The sequence below is a fragment of the Patiria miniata genome, unplaced genomic scaffold, assembly GCF_015706575.1.
Source record: "Patiria miniata isolate m_02_andy unplaced genomic scaffold, ASM1570657v1 HiC_scaffold_7, whole genome shotgun sequence".
Lineage (NCBI taxonomy): Eukaryota > Metazoa > Echinodermata > Asteroidea > Valvatida > Asterinidae > Patiria > Patiria miniata.
The window spans coordinates 38,747,967-38,770,801 of record NW_024037074.1 but is presented as its reverse complement, the minus strand read 5'-3'; the positions used below and the strand labels follow the sequence as shown (position 1 = coordinate 38,770,801).

The 22,835-nt window shown below is 38.3% G+C and overlaps 1 protein-coding gene across 1 annotated transcript; it reads left to right on the top strand.

Moving 5' to 3' along the window:
- The first annotated feature begins 1,192 nt into the window (after positions 1 to 1,192).
- Positions 1,193 to 18,375, top strand: LOC119746499. The gene is made up of 15 exons (XM_038223471.1): positions 1,193 to 1,290; positions 1,454 to 1,543; positions 2,469 to 2,662; positions 3,039 to 3,199; positions 4,730 to 4,907; positions 6,875 to 7,040; positions 7,748 to 7,948; positions 9,588 to 9,828; positions 10,309 to 10,407; positions 11,017 to 11,217; positions 11,638 to 11,679; positions 11,830 to 11,904; positions 12,946 to 13,021; positions 14,187 to 14,255; positions 16,295 to 18,375. The coding sequence occupies exons 4-15, from the start codon at positions 3,117 to 3,119 to the stop codon at positions 16,382 to 16,384; spliced, it is 1,521 nt and encodes a 506-aa protein (XP_038079399.1). The 5' UTR covers positions 1,193 to 1,290; positions 1,454 to 1,543; positions 2,469 to 2,662; positions 3,039 to 3,116; the 3' UTR covers positions 16,385 to 18,375.
- The last annotated feature ends 4,460 nt before the right edge of the window (positions 18,376 to 22,835 follow it).

The window sequence follows — 22,835 nt, the reverse complement described above, 5'->3', positions numbered from 1 at the left end:
GTCGATTATTAAATTCAAATAGTATTAAATTCAAATATTGAGGTTTTGTAATTTGTTTTGGAGGAAATGACTTGGGCTGCAAAACAGTTTGATGACAAGGCTGTTACAGGGTGGTTTTACCCCGAGACCCCTCATTTTGCCTGGGAAACGCCTCCCCCTCCCCCCAAAAAAAACACCATTATTAAGCACAAATCAAAATTGAATTCAGTATATTAATGATTTATTTGATATAATTCACCATTATTTATATCAACCAAATAATAGTACAAATAAAGTCCTGTTTTATAAAATAAATTTAAGTGATAAAGGCTAAACCTTTGATTTCATTTTTTTTTAAATACTAAATAGTAATTTTTAAAATGCTAAATAGGCCTTACTGGAGGAAAAATCTAATTCATGGTGAGCAGCCAATTAATGTGGGGGCATTTTCTGCCGGGCATGACACATCTCCCCTACCCCATTTTTACAAAAAAAATTGATATCATTTTGTTTTTACAAATTTCAGGCCAAAAAATGGATTGACAATCAAGGCTCGACTGTTGCGCCTTTCGTAATCATGAGGCTGAACAAGGGAGTCCTTGAATGGGGAGGTAAGAACTTTTACAAATGTAGCATGATTTGTAAAATGTTTTTTACATTATTATGTTTCCCCTAATGCAATGCAAGTTCAAGGTTTCATTGAAATTTGACATTCATATAATTTTTCAGGTCCTTCCTTCATGCGTGGCTTTGCTGAGGACCTGGAAGTTATCGACAAGTTTACGGAGGCAGCCTTCATGAGACCTGTGCCCTTTAGCCTCAAGGGTGGGTCTTCATTCTCTATCATTTGTAATACTTTTAATTTTGTGCAGCCATTACCAGAACATGCAGGCGTTCATCTTTGGATCCCATCTGCTTCAAAATCAGTCAATGATGAGACTCCAAATCAGTAATCATTTTTAATTAAGTGGCAGCTAGGATTGGCATTTATTGCAGTTGTCCAACAAGTAGGATAAAATATTGCTATTTTCTTTCTAAGCTAGAATTTCCCTGTCTTTTTTGTCTGTTTTTTTTCTGGTTATATCTACTGCTTTACAAAATGGGGCCAAATGATACAAAACAATTGTTTTCAACTAAAACATCATGGTCCCCACTAACAAACAAGTTTATAATCTTTTATTTTCATGATAGGTACTGAGACCAAGAGAGCAGCTAATAGCTGGACTGGTGTAAATGTTGATGGTGTGGACCTTCAAAGTCTTCCAGTTGCCTCTCTGAGACGGATTCTGACAGAGATCTGCAATCCCAAAGGTATTTAAACCTCGGCTATTTGTGTGGAAAAAGAATCAAAGTGATTTCTGTTAAGAAATATGTACACACTGTCTTTGGTTCATTTGAAAATATGTCATTTATGTCATGTTTTGCATATTTAAGACATGTCTTATTTTAATCCAATTAATTTCACTTATTACAGGTCTATGTGGCTTTTGGCAGAATCCTGGCAACAAGCCATCCTGGTGGCCTAGTGATGAAGTGCCATTCCAGTCACCAAACTGGGTTTCAGGTCTGCAGTAACCCTTTATCATGTTTTTCACAGTGAAAAGTGCTATGTTCGGTCATGAGCTGTGTGATGGTTTTTACTAATTTATTTTCTGGTCAAGAAACCAAGGTAACGCACACTATGGGCTCCATGCACATACCCCCTCAGAGTTGGGGAGACCTAGAATGATTTCCGGTTCATCCTTTATGAACTATGGCTTAGCTTTGGCCTTGTGCACTTTCAGGATAAAATCAGTGTACATACACACTTGCGGTGTGCCGTTAGAGGGGCTCTAAAAAAAGCTGGTTGAGAGGGAAACAATAAGAACATTTGACAGTTTTAGAGGTTGGAGGTAAAACCAAGCCGAATATTCTGGTGAAAACCCATGGAACAGCAGGTAGGGACCAAAAACCCAATGAATCCACATATGGGGACTATGGAACAGGAATCAAACCCGGACAGTGACATAAGGCGAGGACAGTAACCACTGTGACATCTTGACTCACCATCAGGTTCAATTAATATAGGTGTATACATGTGTAACAGCCACCTTGCAAAATCCAGTTATTAGACAATATAATGTTTTTTTGTTTTCACATTTAATTTATATTTTATGTAAAATCTCTAACAGATCTATTTCGCTTTATTCCTTATTAGTAGTTCTTCCCATTTTTCTCATGTTATCAGCACATATTTAGTGTGCTTCTTGGCCACCTCTAAACTAATACATGTACAATTAGCAATTTCCCTGATTTGCCCAGCACATGGAGCACCAGATGCTTGCACCATGTAGTCTGATGTGCCCGGTCATAAACTGCATTAGAGTCAGATTTTGCATGTATTGAAACCAGTGCCTTACAAATAATATTCTGATGAAGTTAAGATGAATTCCAAAGAGGTGAGGTGCTAAATGTTTTTTTTTTTATTGTTACTGGTCCAATAATTATAGGTGGAGGCACTAAACTCAAGTGCCATCAGCTTCTTCAAGTGCTTGAGGCATATAAGTCTTCTGATGGTACCAATCAACAGTGCCCAGGTCCCAGCGGCCAAAAGGATCAGCCTAGGCCTACATGTTCCAGTAAAAAACCTCCCCCTGCACCACCTCGGCCCTCTGTCACTGACAGAGTTCTCCACAAATTCAAGGTTGGTTGATGTACCCAAGGTCTGACACTTGTCAATATTTCTCGGAAAATTTAAACAATATACTACACAAGAAGTTTGTGTTAATTAAGAAAGGGGCCTTGGTCAGCAGGTTTTCTACTCAGAGACAATCTCCATGGCCCCAATAAAACATCATTAATATGTGGCCACATCTTCGGCTGCTCTATGCCTCTACAACATAGTCAACATGAGGTGCATAGAATCATAAACATGTTAGTATAACTTTTGGAGCTATTTCCACACACAGTGCGCAAGTTAGCGTTGATGTACCCGACAGGATATTTTGCTGACTGAACCTATGGAGATGGAAATGGAGATGTATTTTATGTCCCACTTCCATACTTTTCTCGTTTTACAGAAGAGAGACTACAGGTCCTGCTTGACCACTTTGGAGGCTTTGTCATGGGCAGACCTACAAGTAGTTTGCAATGACCTGATGCCTCATGTCATTGATAAGAAGGAGCAGATCAACACTAACATCAGCATGGGAGACTTTCCTGCTAGCAAAGTGGATGAAAGGTTGGGTTATCTTTTTCTTTTATGTTATTGAAATGTACATATTTAATGAAAGACCAAGAAACACTGGTGAATCTTCGTGTCGTTATCATTTTTTGGTCTCACGCAAGTACGTGATGTGAATACAGATGTGATCGAACAAGGAAACCTAGGTACAAAAATAGGTTGTCAGTAAAATCGTTTTTACCCATTTCCAACTGATTTCATCTTAGGCAATTTAGTCTTATAATTTTGTCTCAAATCTTATAATTTTGTCGATGTTTTTAATAAACGTATCTAAAATGAAACCATTTAAAACGGTACAGGTTGATACAGGTTTGCTTTCTGAATTTCATGATTTATTTCTTCCTATCCTTTTACTTTGCCATGACCCAATTTTTTTTTGACTCGCCAGCCGGGCTACTTAAGGAATAGTTTGACTAGCCCGCCACTGTTTTGACTAGCATTTGGCTAGCTAGCTACCGCTATTTTTGGACCCCGTATTACCTCATAAAAACAAATTACAGAAGTTTTCAGTAAAGAAAATCTAATTAAAAATATGAGAACAAGTCATTTTCAGAAAGGGTGTCTTCCAGTGGCATCAAATAGAGTTCGACTTTGTGTAACATTTCAAACCATTTTCAATTTGCATGCATCAGAGTTGAAGTCACGTGAGGAAGAATATGAAAATAATCAATCTTTTTTTTTATTACCTAATCGTTTAGTCCTGTTTCATGAGACATGACTGTTTCCAAGTGCTGTGACCTAGTGTTATTAATACATTCACTTACACTTTCTATATTTCCATAAATTATTTATAACTTTATGATGAACATACATGTACTTGTGCTCTCTACGAGCTAATTCTGTACCGGTATTCACTACTGTACACTGGACTGTTAGTAAGCATATTGTAAAATTATGTTCTAATAATACAACTTAAGGAAAATATACAACATTTTCAAACAACAATAACAAAACTACCAAATTACTATGCAAGATATCCTGCTGGTCTCTTATAAATGACAGTCTCAAACATCCTGCAAAATCATTGCAAGTACGCTGACATTTACAGGAAAAATTGTTATTTTGTATCAATTTCCAAGGCTGGTCGGCAAACCAGTGTTGGCAAAAAAATGCATTTTCAAATTACTGTCTCCAATTTTCTCTGTTAGTAGTACAATGTACATTCTCTTTCACTGATTAGTGAATTATGAATTTATGCCCCATCACTCTGCATTTGTAACTCAACAAAGAAGAATCTCTTGTGGTTTTTATGTTAAGATATGCACAAACTGATTTCATACAAAAAAATCCAGGGGCCTAAATTTGAATAACAATTGCACAGATCTAAAAGATCTGTAAACTGAAACCTGTAATAAAATAAACCAACTTTGTTCCGATCATTCTTTCATTAACTTATTTATCTTTGAGTTACTTAATGTTAACTTGTCTTTTTAAGCATCACCATTTGTTTCTACAAGCTCTACCCGTGTGAGTTTATGAAATATTTGTATCTTAAATGTTAGTTTCTGTTTGATTCACAAACTCCAGGCGGTCCAAGCTAGCAAGACTGCCAAAGAATTTTGCTGCTCTCTATAGCACGGGGGATGGGGATTGCCTTTTCCACTCCCTGAGTGTCCTGGTGAATGGAACAGAGGAGGCCACGCTGTTTATTCGCCTGGCAGCAACGGTGTATGGTGTGTGCCATGCAAGCCACTATGTTTCTATGGTAATGTTTTTTATGCATAAATTAAATTATCCAAGGCTACAAGGCACTTGTTTTTAAGTACAACTTTTGCACTATATCAACTAGGGAAACCTCTTGAAAACCTTACATCTTTTTCAGTGAACACTGACATTCACTTGTGCAATTTGAAATTATTAACCCAACTTTCATAGATACAGCTCATCCAAAATAGCAATTGATATTAAATCCTAAATGATTTAATTTGGTGATGTTTTACAAATCACATTTATTTTTTTCACTGTAAAACCGTTTCAAACCGTTTTCAAACATTTTGATTATGCATTGTTCATAAATACCAATGACAGTTTACACATTCCTATTGGTCGAAAGCCCGTCACGTGGCCGGTTTTAAAGGGATGATAAAGACATGGTTAGCTGGTCTTAAACACTTTTCTAGTGTCACATGAAATTTGGACTCCCATGGTGCCTTTTAATGTTTCATTGGTTGAACGTTCACATTCCTCACGTAAGTGATTTCATGGTCCGAAATTTACACTACACCAGCCCAGCTGTGTTTTGCGCGACATCGCGCAGTACGCGCGACACGCACGCCAGTGTCCTTATAAGGTAAAGAGTTGGGGATGGGCATCCCATATTATAGTTGGAGGGGTGTTTGGTAAAACATGAAGTAAAATGGTTAAACTAAATGGTTGGCAACGTCTAGTTTTTGGCTTGTTTTGTGTTCGGTCGGTATTAAAAACTCTATTTAAGACTGGTGGGAGTCTGGATGGGTGGTAATTACCATCGGCTTTGCCTCGGGTAATCACCCATCCTGTTTCCCACCGGTCTTAAACAGAGAGTTGTAACACCCCCAAACACATATTTATTCCCTTAATAAATCATAGGGCCCAATCTAGTTTAAAATTTTTGTCATTTGATTAGTTTCTTGTGAACTATTTTATCATGGTATGCATAGTGTTTATCACGTAGTATGCTTTTCCCAAGCTCAGTGATGCCAAACTGGAGAATATTTGTGGGCAATAAAGATGCATCCTCTGCGGGTACAAAAAAGTTGTCCGCAAACAACTGTATTAACAATTAAGTTTTTCCAAAGAGTGCATACTGCCACCAAAAAAAAAGGCAACTGAGTATTGTATGCATAAAACAAATATAACATGTTTTTGGGGGGTGGCCAGTCGATGTATTGGAAGTTGACTAACTCGTTTCTGAGGAGAACTTCCAGTACCAGTTCTTAGGGAAGTGAATATGGACTGTCCACCCCTCAAAGCATGTATCTGTATTTGTGTATTTTATTATAACACCTCACCCACAGATTCTGCATCTTGATTTCCTTAGAGCGAGTCATGTAGCATTTGCTATTTTTGCTATATTGCTGTGATTGGCAAAAAGTTCTATACCCGTAGCAACCAAAGTACTATACAATACAACAAGCACACACTTTACAGAGCTGGGTTCAAACATTTCTGAAGCCAGTTTGGAAAAGTGCAAGTAAACTTTCACCATTTTTCGTGTTCAATTTTAATTACATTTTGAATTTGTATTTAGATTGAATTAATCAGTTAGCGCTTAAAATCAAGCAGAATTGATGAAAGAGATGTAAATATTGAATGCTTTATCTCATGGTGTTGTAAAACTAGCCTCCCTCTGTGATCCATGGAACATGCTATTTTCCATCAGCTTCGCCTCGAGAAAAATAGAATGTTTAGCACCTCAGGAGTTTTACTGCACCTCTCAAAGCAGATGATATTTGTATAGTAGAGAAGTTTATTGAAAGTGATGAACAAAGTGATTGCATTTTTAATTACTGGTATGACCTTTTTTTAAGTGTATTTCACAAAATTGCAGTATGCCGGTGCCCGTGGAGTATGTCCCTTTTTAAAAAAAAAAATTGTGTATTTGGAAAGTTAATTTCGAGAAAAGAACAATTAGCAGATATAACCTGAAATCTATAAGCAGCCTGTAAGTTATGTATTTATTGTTTTACACAGTATCTTGAAGAGTGTGGCAGTATTCAGGCTGCTTGTGCTTTCATGCACATGATGTGTGCACATCCTCCGCCTGGCACATCCATTGCAGACTGGACTGTGGAGGAGATTATATGCCACACTGTGCAGGACCAGGCTGCTTCCACGGCTAAGATACAGTCTTATTCTGGTAAGCTTATGCCCTGCTAACTTATAATAATTGTTCTAAAGGTGTTAAACGACCACGATTATCTATATTTGTAGTCAATGTATAGAGCTTTGCAACATCATTAACAAGATTCTAAGGTCTGAACAGCCTTCGGACAGATATTGTTGGTAAGGGCTCAAGGGAAGATGACAGCATTAGAACAGTGGGCTCATTTGTCAAAGGCAATAATTATGTACATTTTGAAAATTTCATATAGTACACTCTGTCACCAAATGTCAGAAGCACGTACATGTACATCTACAATGCAAATTCGTGCTATGATTATTTTCAATTGTCACCAAAAACCTCACTGCAACATTTATGATGCTCATCGGATATGTTCATCAAAGATTTTTGAGGGAATGAGTTTTGGGGGGAATCGTTGTATTTATACATGGAGTAAAAAGTTAATGCCAAAAGCTCATCTTACATTAAATACTGAAATCTTATAATACAATGCCAATTAGGTGGTTGATCAAGATAGTCCTAAAAGTTCCAATGGAGAATACATGCATGTAGGACATGTATACATGACCAACATGTATACCAACAAATATATTGCAAGGCACATATTTATGTTTCTTTTTGGGTGTTTCAGTTGCTATGTATTTTACTTGCAGTAAGATACATGTATATCTCTTTTTTTCATTTTGGCTCTCGTCTTGCTTCTTTGTATTTTGACTTTTTAGGCATCCTTCAGGTGTTGTTTGCAGCTGGGTTTCTAGGGGTATACATCCAGCAGTACTCAGAGGATCGTGCCCCGGGGTATGATACCCTTCTAAACCCATGCGCATGTGAAGAGCAGGATGGCTTGCCACTTTTGCACGTCATGTGGGTGAAAGCATCATCGTCTGGAGCCATGAACCACTTTGTCCCCCTCGTTCCACGTCGTAAGTACCACAAAGTGTTTAGTAAAACATTTTTGATGTTCTCTTTGACTATATTTGTTACCCTACAGGTGTTGCTAATCATTCTTCTTTTATTCATTTGTTTTTTGTTCACCTTTTCTTCCATTTCCTTGTAAACAAAAATTGAATGGTTATTGTCTTTGTAATTGCATGTGTCTATAAATATTTCTACAATTTCTTTTCTGCTGAAAATGTATTAAAAGCACACAATCAAATATGAAATGGAAGTTACATTGATATGTACAGGATGATAAAAAAAATTCAAAAGCAAATGTAGGGACTATTATTTTAGTGAAGTTTTGCATGTACAGTTGAGTCTCGTTAGTACAAACTCGTTGGGACCTAGCCAAATTGGTTGTTATATCAGAATTTTGTATTAAGAGGAACATCAGTTCCATTCATTGTGCACATAAATGCACAGTCGGGACCAAGGCTTTATGTTTGTTATAACCAGAATTTTGTATTAACAGAGTTTGTACTAACGAAATTCGACTGTAGTACTTTGAAAATACAGGATATAAAAGCCCAATCCATAAGCTTTCCTTTAGTACAAGAATCATTCAAATCAGTTGTGTACTTTTCAAGTTAATGAATTATAAACCCTAACCACAAAAAAGGTGTATGTTCTTTCAGGAAAACAAGAACAATTCAAACATATCCCTATGTGATTTGTTTTTCGTTTTGCTGAAAGAACACTTACCTTGTTGTGATTTGTGGACAGAACTTTTAAACGGTGGTTTGAAAAGTACATGATTGATTTCAATGATTTTTGTACTAAAAGAAAGCCTATGAATTGGGTTTTCGTATCCCAGATTTTGAAAGGGCTATATATGTACATGCAGAACTTCACTAAAACAATGGTCCCGACATTTGGGTTTTGCTTTTTTTTACTTACCCTGCATAGTGGACATTTCATTTGACTGTCATCGGTCGTAACCTCAAGCCTTGTAGCCGCTTATACCGGTCCTTAGTTCACCCCAAATTGAAATATGGTGTCTGCGCTTGGGTTCCATACACTGACGAAGAACGGAAACAACTGCAAACTTAGCATTCAAAGATAGGCTGATTTAATGTGCTGCAACAATTCCACCAGAAACTCCATTACTGCCATGCTACTCCTTCAGCTCCGAAGACTGGCGACACATATCATCATGCTCTACAAAATTGTTCATGGGTTGGTTGACATTGAAGCTGGGCATAGTCTCACCACACAAACAAGAACACACAGGAGGTCTCACCAATTCTCATATTACTGACTTCATGCCAAAAGCAAGATCTACAGCACCAGTTTTTATCCATCTACAATCACACACTGGAATAACCTGCCTTCCCACGTCATTAATGCTAAAAGTTTGGATCAATTAAAAAATGCCCTCACTGATCCCTCGTGCAACATCAACGTCCTCCCTTAGTCCCTCTAGCCCTGCCCGCCACGCCAACTCAAGAGGGTTGCGGCTGAAGCTGTTTTGCTGGAGGAAAATTACATGTATACAGATTCAGACACAGATGGTATTGTTGTTTTAATACTTGAACATTGTATTGTACGTGAACTGTTCGTTGCTCAATGGTGAATCTAAGCCATTATTAACAATGGTTTTGTATATTTGTTATCAAATTTCAGGTGCTCAATCAAGACGCGCTGCCCACAAGGGGAAGAAGTTCAATCTGGGGGATGTGGCCGAGAATTTCTGCACAGCTTGCTTGGGGGCAATGAATATGTGCCAGGCAGATGTACACTACCTAGATACATGGATTGAATGCGATGAGTGTCATAAGTGGTATCATTGCCTGTGCACCGGAGTGGCTCATGCTGCAGCAGAAAACATGACATTTGTCTGCTGCTCCTTGAATTGCTCCACCAGGTATGGTTGTTTCGTGTCTTGGTGTGTGAGCAAAAATCAAGTATTATTTTTATACCTCATTTCAGAAATTTATTTTTTCGGGAACAATTTGTATTCAGGGTTTGACTTTATTGGTAACCCACTTGCCCCAAAAAAATCCTAACTGGACTACTTAGGAGTCTGTGTCAGTAGCCTGGCTGACTATTGACAAAAAGATTAAGGTCAAACCTGTACATTTATTTGTCTGTGCACATGCATAAAACAACCACAGTGAAAAATAATTGATGCTACAAAAAAGGATATCCCAAAAATGTTAAGATTAAACAAACACAATCAATGGGTGAATGCTTAACTATTTGCAAAAACAACATTTGTTTGTTTTTGTGTAGTCGTGTTCTTTTTTAATGTTATGTTGGTATAATTTACACTGTATCATTAACCCACTTGTGGAATAACAAGAAATACAGGAGATATTGAATTTTATTGGTTTATTTCATTCAGTGTTGCTAAGCTTGATGGGACCACAATTACAGTGGGAGACATTAATCGCCTAAGAAATGGAGAGGACCTTTCTGGTGATGCCATTGACTTCTTCATGAGGTACTAACACAGCAATTACTTTTCTGTACACTGATAATTAGTGGCTCTCTTTGACAGATTTATTGCTGATGTCCACTCCCACATACTTTTCCAGACAGCCTACCAATTCTTAAAAGCGTACATGTGCAAGCACATTTAATTCAGTTCATGAAAGAAGTAAGCAGTACTATTTTTTGGAAAGACAGGTGTGCTGTAAAAATATCTATATATAAAAACATTTCTTAGGCCAGGAGAACAGTCTGCGTACATTTGAAAGGAAATTGTGTATTTCCAGCTCGCCTATCGTACGCTGAGATATCCATATTATTTTTGCTTCAATTCAATCTACTCACACCTCACTTGTCTTGTCAGACTTGAATCCAATTGTACACCTTGTACCTCATCCCAGTATTCATACCACACAGGGACAAGGACATTTTGAAGTTGCTATATATACTGAGCCTAATTACCTCCTTTGAATAAGATGCATGAAGTATAAGAAATTGTCCTGTATGAAGTGCTTGAAACACAGCATCTATCAAAAATGCATCTTTAATTAAATTTGATAGTTTATATTTTCATGTCAATTAAAAGTATGTCTTACATCACAAATTCTGGGTTTGTGTTTAGACACTTCATGAAGACATCAAATGGGGCAGATGCCTTAATCCTGCCCTACTTCATTGGGCAGCTTTTGCAGCCTAACAGCTGGCTGCAAAAGCTGCCACTCAGCCAAGCTGTGCCAAGGATGGAGCAGCATCTGCGAACAGTGGGCATCACTGCCCCAAGAATCCAGCAGACTGGCAACCTGCTGTTACCAGTTTGTACTCGGTAAGTGCCACTTGTGAACAAAAATGCGGTATTTTGAATATTTCTGTATTTTAATTTCTGTATGATTATTTCATGTATGTAAACCTACAATGCCTTGTATGGAAACACCTAAGCCTTATTGCTTTTAAATATTTTGCTTGATGTTCATCTGATTTGTCCACTTACATTTTGTGATGCAAATTGCTAGCTTGCTAGCTTGCTGGCTTGCATGCTGGACTGTCTAGATATACTTTAGACTGTATATACTGTTTCAAACATCCATCTGTAATGCATGTATTCTCTTGATTGCAGATTGTATAATGTTTCCTGATGCTTTTCCAACATTATTGAAATATGACTGTACATAAGTGTTAAAATAAGTTGTCAATTGTATCTAAACATTAACAATACAATTGTGCCGCTTCTTTTTTCCCCACACAGAAATCACTGGGTTGGCGTTATAGTCCAACGAGAAGCGAAATCGTGAGTTATATAGTCTTTTATTGTTCATTTTCACTTGTTACATTTGCATACCACATGAATCAATGAAACCAACAATAACATACATTGCATGAAGATGTAAGCTGACTACCCAACCCTAAATCTATTAACATGTTCCTCTCTTTTATAAAGATTGCTGATTCTGGACTCACTTGATGGATTTCTTGGTGCTGATGTATACAACAGTCTGCACAGATTTGTTTGCAGGTGGTGTACAGATTTGATTTCATTGTTTATATTAGATTTGTAAGTGTACCAATGTTGTGACCTTATTGCCAAGTCTTGCTTGAAAGATTGTCAAATAGTTCAAGGATGCCAGTTCACGTTAACCATGGAGCAATAGAAACAGTCTTAACAGCCATACAGTAACAACCAATGCAAACTTACCACAGTAGCAAATAATTGTATATCATGTGTGAGTAAATTAATCCATGACACTGATACTGACATCTTCTTCAGTTGAATTGATGTTGGTTTTCCAATTTGATTTAATTATGATTTAATTTTGCCCAAACAAACATTAATCACTCTTCAGTGCCATAATTTGTGTTTTTGAGCGCTGCAGATTGCAGATTAAAATCCAGATCACTCGGGCGGGATTCTTTTCTTTTTCATTTCCATTTTCTTTATTTTTCAGGATAAACAGTAAAAACTAATGCATACAAATTACAATACAGTACCATTAAAGGACAACAACAGAAAGCGAAAGGAACATGACGGCTCCCAAAGGATCCATCACCCAATAGAGATAAAGTCTCTGTCAAGGGGCACTCCTGACTAAATTGGTTCACACACAGAAAATCAGTTAAATTAAATTAAATGAACTTAATGACATTAAGTTTTAAAAAATACATATAGAAGTCTTTAGAATTAGAAATAGTATCTTTAAAGAAGTATCAATACGAAACTGATTTACTTTTTATTTTTTGATAAATTGATTCAAACCCATGACCTTCTGCATTCTAGACCAGATGTCTTAGCCATTAGAATATACAGGAATAAAAACACATGATTAAGACCATTAATTTTGCCTGATGACAATGCAAATAACAGTCCTATGTGGTTGGTACAGTAACATTTATATACAAGCAAATTTGTTAACTGTGGCTACTGTTCATATTCTTTATCTGTGTATTGTAGTTAGAGATTAAGGGAAGAGGAAGTGTATTGATACATCCTGTTTGTCCACTACATTATTTCCCTGTCCAAATTTGATCTGAATGCTGATTTATTTTTTGCTTAAAACAGATATCTTGACTTGATCGCTCATTGTGCTGCTGATAAAGCATTGAATGAAGAGCCACTATGCATGGAAGCCCCTAAGGTAACACTCTCTATAATTAAAGCATCCAAATTCAAAAACAAACAGGCAGGCATGTGAATCATGTTTACAGGGAGTGGTTTTAACTTTCTTTTGTACCTCCCAAGTAAGTTCTATACAGTGTTCTTCACTTCACTGTTACTTAAGGAACACCATGAATAGTATACAAATATTGAGTGGATCAGTGTGTAATGGGAGGGATATTTATTGCAAGGTAAAATCTGGACTTTTCCATTCATGAGGTGAAGCCAAGTGAACTGGAAAAGTCCAGATTGTACCAAGCGATAATATTCCTCCCATTTCACAATTCAAAGCCACTCAATATTTGTTTTATATAACTGACATATAGATCCTTGTCATTTGATATATTTGAACATTCTTTTCAATACAAAATTGGTGAAAAATGTATTTCCTCTTCCAAACCACCCCTTCACGAAAATGTTTGAACCCAACGCTGTAGCGCTGGTTCTTTGGAACAATACGCGCTACGCGCAATGCTGAACGCGCACACCAGCATGCCTTTGCACACAAATACTGCATCATGGAACAAGAATGATCCTAACTGTTCAATACTATTTCCCATTCCCCATGGGCGGATAGTACTTTTTGAGCCGCGGTGTGAATGGCAGTAATAACAAATGTCAAGTAATGTGAGTTCCACCAATCAAATGACAAGGATCGGTTATATTATCAGTCTTATACTTGAAGTGCTTCCAGCACCGTGTATTTAAAGTTGGCCATTAATTTAAAAAATGGGTTTTTTTTATTTATTTATTCTTTTTGGAAGATAACATTATTTTCATCTATCAAGTTTCCCAAATCAAAAACCTAAAGGAAATTAGCCACTTGGAGGCAACGTTATAGCCTGGCTTGCGCACATGACTGCACACCGGCCTTTGTCCACTACCATCTATGGATTGAGACACTCCTTGCATGCTTGCATGACTCACCTGCAAACGGGTTTGCGGCTATAGCTGTCATCCGCGGTCCAGTGGTTAAAAAGGAATCAAATTTGTTTCAAATTGGAGATACTAAAGGGAAGGAATTTAAATGTTTACTAAGGTAGAAATTATCAGTGTTTATTGTCATTGCCAAACTGTGTATCGTACCCAGCTGTAATTGAAGCTATGGTATTTATAAAATTGTCTGTTTTATTATAATTCTGCAGGTAAAACAGCAAGACAACATGCACGACTGTGGCGTATTCCTTCTTGCGAACTTTGAAGCTTTCTTGAATGTAAGCATGAATCATATTTTTTCTACTTATAGTTGTTCAAACTGGTCTGTGAATAACAACAATGTTGTTATAGGTATGATGTAGGTTTTATTATTTTATTCTGAAAGTTTATAGTTTCCCTTCTTGGCTGTTCTTTTCGCCCCTCTGTTGATTTTTGTACATTAATGTAATACATACACTGCATGTAGTTTGAATGAAGGGAGGTGATGGTGTGGGATTGGGCCTCATGGGCCGGGACTGGATTTCCCTTTTTGGAAGGTCCCCAGAAATTTGATAATACCCACCAACAATTAAAAAAAAAGGAATTAAAAAGCCTGAGAGGTTAGATTTTCTCATGGGGTGTTACTAATTCTTTGGCATGGAGACTTTTGTTTTGGCTCCCATCTGATATGTACTGTTACTCATTCTGTAAAGCGTAAAACCTACCCCACCCCACATGTCAGCCCCACACACAGCCTTTGTGGAGTACAATTTGTCATACTACATGTACTTCTAGTCCGAGTAACTTGGACCCAACTTATCGCCTTTTTTAACATTTGGACATGGTCTGGCGATAGTAAGGTCCAAGCTAATACCGCGACCTGGACAACACCGTCCCAAAAACCAACAAAAAACATCAGATTTCACCTTCAAAACGGCCTCCAAATTACTGCCACCTGAGGTACGAGTAGACATCGATGATTAAGATGGTTGTACTGAAGTTTACTTACGATCCGGAAAAAAGTGAAATTTTCCGTTCATTTTGGAGAGCTCCCCTCGCGATCTTGAACACGTTAATTTTTCGATCGTGTTTAATGTTTGAACGACGCGATTTCTTCTACATGCCCAGCGTACATTCGATGGTCCCCGTATCCCGAGTGCGATTCCGTTACCGAGCGCGCGCGAGGCATCGATTATGATAATGAGTAGACTGGATCACGTTTGTAAACACATGTGCATTTCAAACGATAATAAGGAGTCGGGAACAAGCGCAGCTTTTATGGCGGGTACCAGTTCAAGCTGTTTCCCGATTCCCTTTTACTGTTCGAAATGCACATGTATGTGTTTACAAACGTGACTCATTATCATAATCGATGCATCGCGCGCGCTCGGTAACGGAATCGCACTCGGGATACGGGGACCATCGAATGTACGCTGGGCATGAAGAAGAAATCGCGTCGTTCAAACATTAAACACGATCGAAAATTTAACGTGTTCAAGATCACGAGGGGAGCTCTCCGAAATGAACGGAAAATTTCACTTTTTTCCGGATCGTAAGTAAACTTCAGTACAACCATCTTAATCATCGATGTCTACTCGTACCTCAGGTGGCAGTAATTTGGAGGCCGTTTTGAAGGTGAAATCTGATGTTTTTTGTTGGTTTTTGGGACGGTGTTGTCCAGGTCGCGGTATTAGCTTGGACCTTACTAACGCCAGACCATGTCCAGATGTTAAAAAAAAAGGCGATAAGTTGTGTCCAAGTTACTCGGACTAATGTACTTCCCCCTTTAAAAAAATCCAAGGACCCACCACTGCTCCTTAAAAGGGAACATACAACGTTTGCAAACACACAGAAAAAAACCTACCAAATTATTATGAAATACCTGACTAGACTTACCTGGTGTGCTCACATTTTCAAGAAAAGATCAATTTTGAACGCTGCAGTCGGCCGACCAGTGTTGGAAAGAACCTGAGCTTTTTTCAAATACTGCACCAAATTACCACATTTAGTTAGTCTGAATTTTGTTTGCAATCGATTACACATCTATGAATGGGTACAAGCCTTCTAGACTGGGTCCCTGACCTTACAGTTCCCCAAGTCTATAAGTGCTCCATTTCAATTTATGTTTAGTCAGGGAACTAAAATACAAACATATTTATTTTTCTTGTTTTTTTTCCAGCATCTACGAACACAAAACATTTGCTGTAAAATACTAATTCCTTAAATCCATCCTTCCCATTTTGAAAATCACAGCAAAAGCAAATGTTGGACATTCTCTTTAACCATGTAGTTCATTATCTAACTTTTGAGCCTGTCTTTATCTACATTATTATTGCAGGGAGGCATAGATGAGTTGGGCAAGATTTGCACAAATGGAATGAAGATGAGAAGGAGGCTCATTACCTTGGTACATGGACACAGCTCGTAGGCATTGGAGTGGTATCATGAATGAGGGCCCGATTACAGTTGTCTCTATAACTTTGGATCAGGACAGTACTATCATTCTTTGTAGGAGAATTTTTAAATGTAAGTTTTTCGAAAGACACTTGTGCTGTAAATAAATGAAATTGAACCACCTAATGTTTCTGCACTTTCTTCACACCTGTGAGAACAGATTCAATACAATGTAAACGCAGGATGAATTAAGCTCAGTGAAACCTAATGTATTCAAGAAAACACTCGGAAAGCGGTTCTTGGGTGAAATTACAAAGTCTGGTAATAATCTTTTTTCTAAGAAGTGTTTGATGATACGTATATTGCTTTTTCAGTGATTAAAGGTTTAATGCTTCAAGACCATTGTCCCACAAGTATGTCATTTGGTTCAGTACATACACTCTGTATGGAAATGACCTTTCAGATATGGCACCATGCATACTTTGTTTTGTTTGACAAAGACGAGTGTAAAGAATCACACAAAAACTGTGACTTGGTACATGTAATTGTAAAATCTTATAAAATGTAACACGTTGTAATTAAAAGCCTTTTTCCTACTTCTCAAAACTGTCATTGCAAAACGAATTTCCATGACATTAGCAATGTAGGCGGGCTTGTTTTGAAATATTTAAATGACATCTGCATTGGTTTAGAGATCTAGTAAGTGTAATACTGTATATCAAGTAGCTGAATTAAGCCAATGTGAAAGAAAGCAAATTTGCATCAAGAATGGTGAAAGTGTCCCTAACATTCAGCTTTAAAGTTGCGGTCTCTTGAAGTATGAATAGTAGCCAAGGCCTCTGCACATGACCATGTGTACTTTTCCGCTTAAACTATCTCATCGAGCAGAAGTTCATGTCCATGAAAATAACTAATGTATTACACTACAGTGTTTTCTGTATATAATTTTTATACAAGTATTTTCTGCTATCGCATATTAATTTGAGTGTTCCCTTACTTCACTCGACTGTGTCAAGCAGGTGTGTACACCGTAAATAATTTTCATTGCATACACATGCAGTTGGCCCAGAAAATTAACTGTGTGCAGCCGCTATGACTTTTCTTGTCTCTTGGACATCAAAGTTTTACAACAGAGAACCTTTTTTACTTTTGTTACCTTTTTTACCAAGTGTTCGAAAATATATGTACTATAATATAAATATTATATTGTTTACACAAAATATTTACGTGTATGTATTTGCATGGGTAAGTGTTTAGTTATGAAATGAAATCACAGCATGATATTGGTCTTATGTCATGCCTGCCCGGATTTGCGCAAGTTTCAAAAATATGTAACTTCAAATTGAAAGTCATATAGACATCAACCATGACAAACTACACAGATTGTTTGACATTCTGAACATATGTACAAATGCCTAGTACTTCATATTTTTAACTATTTTCTCTCAGGTAATTCTTGATCGAAAGGTGCAAATTGATGGAAATATGACATATTTGTTATCTTGTACAAATGTATATTTTTTTATGGCCTATATAATTAACAGAGGCTTAATCTGGGTTCTGGAACCAGTGTCCACAATCGTGAAATATCCTCCGGGGTCCCTCCCAATCCAGAAGGATCTCCCCTGTGTATGAGCATAACATCTAAGGTATTTGGATATTTGGATATGAAACAAAAGCAAGTCAACAGGAGGTATTGTACATAGGAACGATGTTTAGAATTGTTGAGAAATTTTAGACGATCAACTTAATTCCCAGGAAACTTATCTAAAAGTATTTGCCATGTGACAGAGATGTTTTTAATATTCAAGTCGCAGCAGCACTGACTTCAAGAATTTTCTTCCCTCCCTCCCCTTTGTTTCGTTACATTTTGTAACAGTTTTGCCTTTTATTTTTCTGTCTCATTTTGTATCCCGTTGATGAGGATTCTCTTTTATTTCTTTGATGTAGTTACAATTATATGTGGATTGGTCTGGCCTTCATGGTAGCCTTAGAATAAATGGTTTTCCATTAATATACCCGAAACAGCTTGACTGTTTGTCTCCTTATTTTATGTGGTTCATTAAAAGAAGTTTTAAGCTTTCAATATAAGAATCCCAAATGGTTTTATGATTTTACCTTTTCAAACTGGAAATCCACTTTTTGAATTTGTCCCGAGTGTGTAACAAAAATACATTTAGCAAGACTAATTGGAAACTATGCATAGGAGCGTCATAGTGTAACTTGCATTTCATGATTTTTTGTTAGAAAATGTTTAAATAAAAAAACATAGCATTGGGTTTTTTTAAAAACATTTTCTAAAAAGAATTCATGAAATGCAAGTTACACTATGACGCTCCTAGCCTGCGGAAATATGAGGATTGTGTGTACTGACAAGTGTTTGGTGTGACTGGGGGAGGGGGTGTTTTAATATGGATAACCGTTATGTCGAATTAAATCAACTCTTAACCATAATGAAAATGTATCGAAACCATGATCCAAATACTAAGTCTAAACACTGTGGAATATTGGGAAAGCATCCACAATGCAAGATAAGCAATACATGCCGTCTTAAAAGGGTGTGTAATGTCACCTCGTAGATCATCAGCAGTCGAAACATCAATTCAACATATTAGGCCAAAAAAGGGGTTTTTTTGGCTTCAAATGTCGGCTGATGACTGCAAATGGTGCCCGACTAAACTTAGTGCAAATGGGAGTCCAGAGAGGCCGCATAAAGCTTTTACTCGATGGTAACCCCATCTAAAAACACGTTAACATTGTGCAGCAGCAGGATTCCAGTCAAACCAGTGAGTTTGGCGGATTTGCGACATCATCTTTCAATTTCAATGAAAAAAAAAACGTTTTCATTTTGCCGACGCTTATGGTTATGGTTACGGCGACGCGCGCGCATACCAGAAACCGGAGACTTATGGGGGTTTTTTTGGCCTTAGGCCTGGACGAAAAATAAAGAAGACAAATTTCAGTTGTGGAGCCATCGTTTTCCTACGAAACTAAACAAGGAATCAACTGTAGCAAACACACACACACGCACAAAAAAAAAAAAAAAATGAAAATAAATAATAACTTGATTTTTTTTACCGAAAGGCATTGTTTTTTCTTCATTCTCGCTTTCTTGCAATAACCTTTAAAAAAATGGCCATGTCGCGAGTGGACAGACCTCAGAGTCTAAAAAGTTTGTGTTTCACTGATATTGGAGTCGTTTCCCCACAACAAAAGTTAATCATCAAGCTGTGTGCGGGGCGCTGCGTAACCCGGGGCGTGTGGGCGCACACCCCATCCCCCTATTAATAATATTATCATTAGCCATATTATCACGATTAGCATGTTAAAATACAAACCCTTTGTACATGTTTTATTCTGTTTTTCCTCGACAACTTTGTTATTCGCGATTTGAAGCAAATAACACTTTAGCACTAAAGCAAATAGCACTATTAAAGCAAATACATGTAGTCTGACATTGACCATGATGTTGGTTCTAAACAGCGCCCGCTGAATTTGGTCCCCATCTGTTATATTTTACGGAGGCCAAGTGTGTGGTGACAATAATTTGTCTATCACGAATAAAACTGGGCGCCCCTCCACTATCCAGCCCCACACATTTACCACAACTACCCTAAGCTTCCCTATTTCAGAACCGTGGCTACGCTGCAACTGATACCTGAAGACTATTTGATTTTCCTCTGCAATAACGTGCATTTGCAAGAGATTACAACGTTTCTTATTATTTCTTAATATAATCACTGCTGTAAAAAAAGTGTATGTGTGAATCAATAATGCTCTGTCTCCTTGTACGTTTAAAGTGGCCTTCGCTCACATTACTTATTTATTCACCACATAATATTTTTCTGAAGTTTTCCTCCCACATTTAGAAATGTAAATCTCATTTTCTTTTCTCTACATGTTTCTTCATTACCAGAAATAATACCAAAACAACAGTAATAATAATAATTAATAATCAATTCATAATATTTGTAGTATTCTTGGGGAAATATAAAAGAGGGAATATGTGCGACTCATAGCGAAGTGATATAATTTAGCCTAGAATAACATCTTCCTGTTCGACAGTGTGAGTCAGGTCTAGGGGCTGTGAAATAATTTAGTAATCAATTAATTCCAGCCCCATCACGTCATCCACATTGTGTTTAGGCATCCCCTACAAAGCCCACGAAATCATAGAGAAAACAAGACAAAACAACAATGAGACAAACTAAACGTATATAGACTTGACAACCGATGCGGAGACTGGTCATTTGACGTGGTTATGATGTGGAGACTGATCATTTCACGTGGTTAGCATGAGGAGACTGATAATTTCACGTGGTGAGGATGCGGAGACTGATCATCTGACGTGGGGAGGATGCAATGACTGATCTTTGGGCATTGTGAGGATGCGGAGACTGATCATTTGACGTGGTTAACATGAGGAGACTGATCATTTGACGTGGTAAGGATGCGGAGACTGATCATTTGACATGGTGAGGATGCGGAGACTGATCATTTGACGTGGTTAACATGAGGAGACTGATCATTTGACGTGGTGAGGATGCAGAGACTGATCATTTCACGTGGTTAGCATGAGGAGACTGATCATTTCACGTGGTGAGGATGTAGAGACTGATCATCTGACGTGGTGAAGATGCAGAGACTGATCATTGGGCATTGTGAGGATGCGGAGACTGATCATTTGACTGATCATTTCACGTGGTGAGGATGCGGAGACTGATCATCTGACATGGTGAGGATGAGGAGACTGATCATTTCACGTGGTGAGGATGCGGAGACTGATCATTTGACATGGTGAGGATGAGGTGACTGATCATTTGACATGGTGAGGATGAGGAGACTGATCATTTGACATGGTGAGGATGAGGAGACTGATCATTTCACGTGGTTAGGATGCGGAGACTGATCATTTCACGTGTTGAGGATTTTGAGACTGATCATTTCACATGGTGAGGATGCAGAGACTGATCATTAGACATGGTGAGGATGCGGAGACTGATCATTTCACATGGTGAGGATGCGGAGACTGATCATTTCACATGGTGAGGATGAGGAGACTGATCATTTCACGTGGTGAGGATGAGGAGACTGATCATTTGACGTGGTTAGGATGCGGAGACTGATCATTTCACGTGGTGAGGATGAGGAGACTGATCATTTGACGTGATGAGGATGAGGAGACTGATCATTTCACGTGGTGAGGATGAGGAACTGATCATTTCACGTGGTGAGGATGCGGAGACTGATCATTTGACGTGGTGAGGATGCGGAGACTGATCATTAGACGTGGTGAGGATGCGAAGACTGATCATTTAACGTGGTTAGGATGAGGAGACTGATCATTTCACGTGGTGAGGATGAGGAGACTGATCATTTCACGTGGTGAGGATGAGGAGACTGATCATTTGACGTGGTTAGGATGCGGAGACTGATCATTTCACGTGGTGAGGATGAGGAGACTGATCATTTCACGTGGTTAGGATGCGAGACTGATCATTTAACGTGGTTAGGATGAGGAGACTGATCATTTCACATGGTGAGGATGAGGAGACTGATCATTTGACGTGGTTAGGATGAGGAGACTGATCATTTGACGTGGTTAGGATGCGGAGACTGATCATTTCACGTGGTGAGGATGAGGAGACTGATCATTTGACGTGGTGAGGATGAGGAGACTGATCATTTGACGTGGTTAGGATGCGGAGACTGATCATTTCACGTGGTGAGGATGAGGAGACTGATCATTTGACGTGATGAGGATGAGGAGACTGATCATTTCACGTGGTGAGGATGAGGAGACTGATCATTAGACGTGGTGAGGATGCGGAGACTTATTTGACGTGGTTAGGATGAGGAGACTGATCATTTCACGTGGTGAGGATGCGGAGACTGATCATTTGACGTGGTGAGGATGCGGAGACTGATCATTAGACGTGGTGAGGATGCGGAGACTGATCATTTGACGTGGTTAGGATGAGGAGACTGATCATTTCACGTGGTGAGGATGCGGAGACTGATCATTTGACGTGGTTAGGATGAGGAGACTGATCATTTGACGTGGTTAGGATGAGGAGACTGATCATTTCACGTGGTGAGGATGCGGAGACTGATCATTTGACGTGGTGAGGATGAGGAGACTGATCAGTGGGCGTGGTGAGGATGTTGGATGCTGACAGCGGAAATGTGGCAAAGATGCTGTCGGTGCATGGGGACTCTGCTCTTTATAAAAGGGTGCTCATACGCTCACTGATGGTTGCTTTGTCGCTATTGTGTAGCGTTGGGGAGGGTATATAGGAGACAAATGTGCCGGGGAAAAGGGCTGGGTAATCGGAGATATAGGAGATCCATCCATCCATCCATCCATCTATTGTTTGTAGACAATGACGGCCTCTCAAATTCGTTGAGAATGCCACTCTCTAACAAGCCCGATGCTTTCAGTTGTTTCCCCATTATATTTCATAAATAAATGGTCTATGGATTGT